Below are 5,824 nucleotides of genomic sequence, written 5' to 3'. Positions count from 1 at the left end.
TGTTTTGACACAATAATTATCAGATCTAACAGACAGTGTGTCCAAGGAATTAGGGTAAATTAATAGAACAAAGGTAATGTCAATTGGAAGAAAGAAAAGTGGGTGAAAAAATAACCAGCCGTCAGCAGGAATCAAACCTACGACCTTCGAATAATGCGTTCGATGCTGTAAGCGCCATGCTATCAGAGCGGCCTTCCTTCAACCCACTTTTTTTAGGTTTATGTGTAAATTTAGAAGTAGGAGTGTCGGTCAGCGCCATCAATAAGCCAAGCAGCGAGTGTGAAACACAATTTTATGCGCAAGTGTGGCGTTACGTAGCACGTGAACTTAGTACGAGTGGTTAGCTGACCTGTAGTCCCTCGTATAACCTTAATGACACTAAGTCTGCCAGTACGAGACCCTCGTGAATGAATAAGGGAAAGAAGTGTATACCTAAGGGCTCGTTCTTTCGTATTTTGACACAATAATATGGAGATCTAAGAGACAGTTGTACCAGAGTCCTTCAATGCTTTTCTGGTCACGAAACTCCGCCGTCACTCTATGGGAGAGCTTCATACGCTGCCCAAAACTGCCGCGATGCGGTGCCACTGCGCCACAGAGGGCATCGTTCGGGCTGCTCGCGTACTGAAACAGACTGAAACGCGTGCGCACAGCGAGACAAACTGGTGGAAGAAGCGTGCGTGCGTGTCCGAGTTAGCCAAAATGTTGTGAGACAACAATGCCTAACACGTGTTGCGTGCCGGGGTGCTGTTGCGGCTACAGAGGAACGACCGAGAAGGTGTCGTTGTTTTCTTTTCCACCTGACAAGGACCAGCGCGAGAAATGGAAACGGGCCATACCGCGGCAGTAAAGTGGCGACTTCAATTTTGAGTCCAAATATACACGTGTGTGTGCGAAGCATTTCGACGCCTCGGACATTGTCACTACTTATGATTTCAATATCAACGGCGACGCCATGTTCCTGGAGCGCGACAAGCCAACGCTGAAGGCTGACGCTGTCCCAAGTATTTTTGGTGGCCTTCCTTCGTATCTCACGAAGCGTAAACCTCGACCCCGCTCATCGATAAATCGATCACCGCGCAAACGAGCACGTGAGTCGTCGTGCGAGACGGAGGAGCAACGAGCATCGCCGACGACCTGTTCAGACCGCACCGATGCTGCATCAGTGAATGAAGGTATGTAAGCGCTAGGCCAGATTACATCCGTGTCGTCGTGTATGAGGGTATCGTCTGAGCCTGTATATTTGAAACTGCATGACTTCTTTTTCTTCACTCCCTTTCTTCTTCCTTTTTTTCTTTTTTTAGCAGATGTGGCACTGACTAGTGAAACGGTCGAAACCTACCACACGGACACAGCTTGTCAGACAGACCGCTTGGTGGACAGCGCCAGCTGTGCAGCAGTGCAAAAATTGAGGTGCCAACTTCGAGCTGTGAAGCAGCAGCTTCGGCAATGCCAAACAAAACTCGCCGAGTTCCGAAAGAAGACTGCCAAGTACTAACGACAACAGCAGAGCATTCAAAGACTTTCCGATCGCGAGAAACTGATTATTGATCAGTGCGTGATGAAGGCAAACGCGAAGTCTGCAAGGGCCGTACGGTAAGCTTCAAGCACTACTTAACGAATATGCTTTACGTGTAAAGGCGATGGAATATTCACGTGGTAATTTTAGATATTAACCAAATTAAAAGCTACATATCCGTTGTTTTCTGCGCAAGTGTCGGCTCCATTCAAAATCAGCTAAGCGTTCAAAACTACCATGAAATACGTTTTCTGCTTGAGTCCACCTTTACTGCGCTGACTCTAATACTTAAAATCATGAAACAATGATTTTCTTCCATATAAAAAATGTGCCCTTTTTACTACTACGAGTGGCTTATTCACACCCTCATAACCATGTTATTGTGATGTGTTGATCTTTTTTTTGCACCTTACTGCTATTGTTTTGAGCACGTTTATAAACAGACAGTGAATGAGTGTTCTTATGCGCAGTTTCGTTGAAAACTTGGAGATCCAATGTGCACTTATTTTCTCTATTAATTGTTCTGGATTGAGAATGCACCATAGATCTGTGTCATTTATAGTGGCCTGCTCTCATTATGAAGGCTTTGGCCTGCATGTTGATCAGGTTTCCACTGTGTACACAGTGCAATGTGCATGTTCACATTACCCCTTGGCATGCAGTTACACTTGGTGAACAGCAATGTGTTTTTATGCTTGATAGCATTATGGAAGCACTGTGCTAGCATGTTTGTGCATGTGAATGAGATTTGCACCCTTTCCTTACCAGGTATAAGAAAGACAGGTTATATGACTGCCTGCTTTTGAAAACGAAGTCCACATCTGTGTATACATATCTCCAAGAGAACAACTTTCTACCCTTGCCAAATCCACGCACACTCTACTGCTATATGAAGAGCTTGAAAGCCGATTTCGGCTTTGATGCGCATGTATTTACTGTGCTCAAGGAAAAGCTGCTCACTTCCCCTGAAAGTGAACGACGAGGTTTGAAAGCACATCACTTAACCTGAATGCTGTGTGGTTTTGCCTTTCTGAAGTGATAGAAATTAATTTTTTTTCTTTCAGGTGTGCTCATGTTCGATGAAATGAGTGTCAGGAAAAGTTTGCACGTCCGAGAGTCTGACATGAAAGTCGTTGGTAAGGTTGACTTTGGAGAACATACCAGGCCAGCAGACCGTAAAAAGGATGCTGATCATGTTTTGGTCTTCCTGTTTCGACCCTTTCTGGGGGGATGGTCGCGGACTGTGGGTACCTTTTGTGCATCAAGTGCTGCCCCGGGATCAATACTTGCAAAGCTTGTGCTTCAGTGCATTGTACACTTGTGTAATGCTGGCGCAGTTATAGATGCTGTGACATGTGATAATTCAACTACCAATCGGTGTGCCTTGAGGTCCTTATGTAAGTGTTTAACACACAAGCTCTGCTGCAGACTATCTGGAAAGGTATAATTTATTAGTTGCTCATTTCTTTCAGGAATTCGTGGTTACATGAAAGACCAGCAGGTGTCGTTTCAGCACCCATGCGACCCCTCTAAGGTGATCTATGCTATCATTGATCCACCACACATATTTAAATGTATTAAAAATAACCTGCAGAAAGTTGGAAAGTTTGGGTAAGTGAAATAATTACTGTTCCTGTGATATAGTCACTCATATGATCTCATCTCGAGTGACATTCTGATATTCCTTCTTTCTACAGCTGCCTCAAGGTCGGGAACTGTATCATGATCATTATGAAGCACTTCTAGAGTACGAAAAGCAACAGTCAGAGCTGCGTGCTGTACCAAAGTTGACGACGGCAAATATATACCCAAACGCTTTTCAGAAAATGAGCGTCAAACTTGCTGTTCAAGTAAGGCGCCCAACACTCAAGTGCACTTAGAAAACAAAAAAATGCCTTTTTGATGTGACTCACAGTGAAATGCAATGCAAAAAATTTCTTTTCAGCTCTTCAGTGAATCCACAGCTACAGCCATGATATTTTACAGTGAGCAGGAATCATGCAAAAAGCTTCACGGGTCTGCGGGAACATCTGAATTCACCAGACAAATGAACAGATTGTTTGACTGCTTGAACTCCCGCAGGCCTGAACACGTGCAGTACAGTGAAGCTGAGCATGTTGACATAAGAATTATTACTTTGATCTTGCACACATTTTTGATCTCAGGCTAAATTATTTCTTAATTTATAGACACTGAAAGAGGGAATCTCATGGTTGAACAGGTGCTGCAAATACATCGAAAGTCTGCCAAAGCAAAGGCAGGTCTGCTTTTTAAGCAAGCCCACCTGTGAGGCGCTGAGAATAACTTTGCTCAGCACAATGTCACTGGTTGAAAACCTCCTTGCCTCAGGGTTTCGCTACGTACTGGTGGGAAAGTTTGGACAGGACCCATTAGAGGTAAGCATGTGCACGTTCTCGCTTGATAGGTAAATAGTAATCCTTATTTTTTCTTTCAGAGATTTTTTGGCATTATCAGGCACGTGGCTGGTGACGGAGCACAACCAACAGTCCAGCAATGTCTGTTCATTTATAGAATGCTCTCTGTCAGAAATCTTGTCCAGCCGCCTCAGCGAGCATCAGTTGTAGGAGACGGCCCACAACTCCTCCTGAAGCTCCAAGACCTATTCCAGAAGGAAAAACCTGCTGCCTGTCACGTGAGCAAGAATATATTAACAGGGGTTGAAAGGGTAGAAATATGAGCCAGATGGTAAAAATTCCTCAGGGAAAACAAAATGAAAAAAAAAGTGCGGGCAAGGAAGAACACAGTACAAACGCTTCGCGGAGCGATATCTCCTGAATAGGATGAAACTGATCAAAGCGTATTAGTTCTTTAACTAAGTTTTCAGGATAGATTTTAGGCTGCATGCATTTAGGTGTGAATTTTCTCATTTCTAGCCACACCAAGCTGTATGAGCATTACATATGTGCCAGGGGACTGTGCAGTGCAGGCAGTATCAAAGATTTTACAGCCATTAATTTGGAGAAGCCGAGCTGATTTCTGATAAAGCCTGGATTTCATCATACAAAAGGTGTAAAGCAATATTGGGCATTCAGTACATCTTTTTCGTTCGGTGCACTTTCTCTGTTCAGCACACCAGCAATACAGTGTTTGAATTTCAGGCGGACTGTTTGGCTATTCTCTTTGATGAAGTACTTTTGGAGCCAGGAGAAACTGTGGAGCAGGCTTCACTTTTGCAACATCAGCAGTCTCCTGAGGAGAAGATCTTGGACTACCTCGCTGGATACGTTGCAAAGAAGTTTTCCTCACTGAGATGCTCAAGCTGCGTAGAAAGTCTCAGGAGTTCAGAAAGACCGGCAACTGGCCTGATTCTTGTTAAGTCTAAAGGTTTTCTCCTTGTGCCCTCCAGCCAGCTCGTCACACTCCTTCAAATTGTGAAGGATCACATGGAATCGCAAACAGTTGAAAAAACTGCTTGTTCTGGTGTGTACATGAATATTGTGGAGGATGTTTTGATGGACCCTCGGACTGCTTCAGCTGCTGTCGGTTGCAAGTCACATTTTGTGAGCACGACTGCAGAAGTTGTTCAGTTTTTTCTCAAGGTGCGTTTGCATTTTTTACGAGAGAAAGAAACAAACAGATGCAAGCGAAAGGGTGGGCTTCATGTCCAGCAGGGGGAGGTAAAAAACCAAACACTCAAAGGTAACTCTGCACCCAATCCATATCTCACATATGTTGCTGTCCATTCTTCACGTTTTTAATTAGCTTTTCATGAACTGGTGCACTGGTGTTCTGTGTATGTGGTTTGTTCTAAATAAAATTTAATAAATGGTTGTGCTTGCATATTGCTTTCGCACAGGCACCTTTTATGTATTTTTCTTGTTGAATTATTTTTTTTCTTCTGACACTGACAACAATATTAGCATCGATGATTGGAATATCTTAACCCCTCGTATATAGTCGGCCATTAGAAGAATCAAAATAACTTCTTGTGTGTCTTTTTCGAAATCACGAGCGGCTTAAGTTACTGGTTTACTGTCTCTTTTATATGAGACTGCTTATAAAACAATGGCCTAATTACAATACACTGTCAACTGTGTTCGACCTTACTTTTCACGTTCGTCATGATCATAAACTAAACGTCGCACCGGTTGACTGATCGGGTTTTACGTCCCAAAACCAGCTGTGATTAAGACAGACGCCCCGTGGTGGAGGGCTCCGGAACGAATTTGACCGCTTTAACGGGTACCAAACTCCAAGTACACGGGCCTCAACATTTCGCCTCAACCAAAATGCAGCTGCCGCGGCCGGGATTAGATCTCGCAACCTTCGGATCTGTAGCCGGGT

At 44.0% G+C, this 5,824-nt stretch overlaps 1 protein-coding gene across 1 annotated transcript; it reads left to right on the top strand.

The window, feature by feature from the left end:
* Nucleotides 1-493: 493 nt before the first annotated feature.
* LOC142765204 (uncharacterized) lies at nt 494-5,350 on the top strand. The gene is made up of 6 exons (XM_075865837.1): nt 494-1,175; nt 1,308-3,130; nt 3,217-3,369; nt 3,465-3,915; nt 3,975-4,172; nt 4,639-5,350. Exons 4-6 carry the CDS (start codon nt 3,838-3,840, stop codon nt 5,236-5,238), a joined length of 876 nt encoding a protein of 291 aa, XP_075721952.1. The 5' UTR covers nt 494-1,175; nt 1,308-3,130; nt 3,217-3,369; nt 3,465-3,837; the 3' UTR covers nt 5,239-5,350.
* The last annotated feature ends 474 nt before the right edge of the window (nt 5,351-5,824 follow it).

Source organism: Rhipicephalus microplus, chromosome 6 (genome assembly GCF_043290135.1).
Source record: "Rhipicephalus microplus isolate Deutch F79 chromosome 6, USDA_Rmic, whole genome shotgun sequence".
Lineage (NCBI taxonomy): Eukaryota > Metazoa > Arthropoda > Arachnida > Ixodida > Ixodidae > Rhipicephalus > Rhipicephalus microplus.
Note: the sequence above shows the minus strand (reverse complement) of the source record. Positions and strands in the feature narration are given on the sequence as shown.

Bases quoted from the DNA above. Each gene is read 5' to 3' on its own strand.
- LOC142765204 (XM_075865837.1), top strand. From the start codon at position 3,838: ATGTCACTGGTTGAAAACCTCCTTGCCTCAGGGTTTCGCTACGTACTG. The intron at 3,916-3,974 runs GTAAGCATGTGC...TTTTTCTTTCAG, and splicing joins TTGGACAGGACCCATTAGAG to AGATTTTTTGGCATTATCAG. The intron at 4,173-4,638 runs GTGAGCAAGAAT...TTTGAATTTCAG, and splicing joins AAAAACCTGCTGCCTGTCAC to GCGGACTGTTTGGCTATTCT.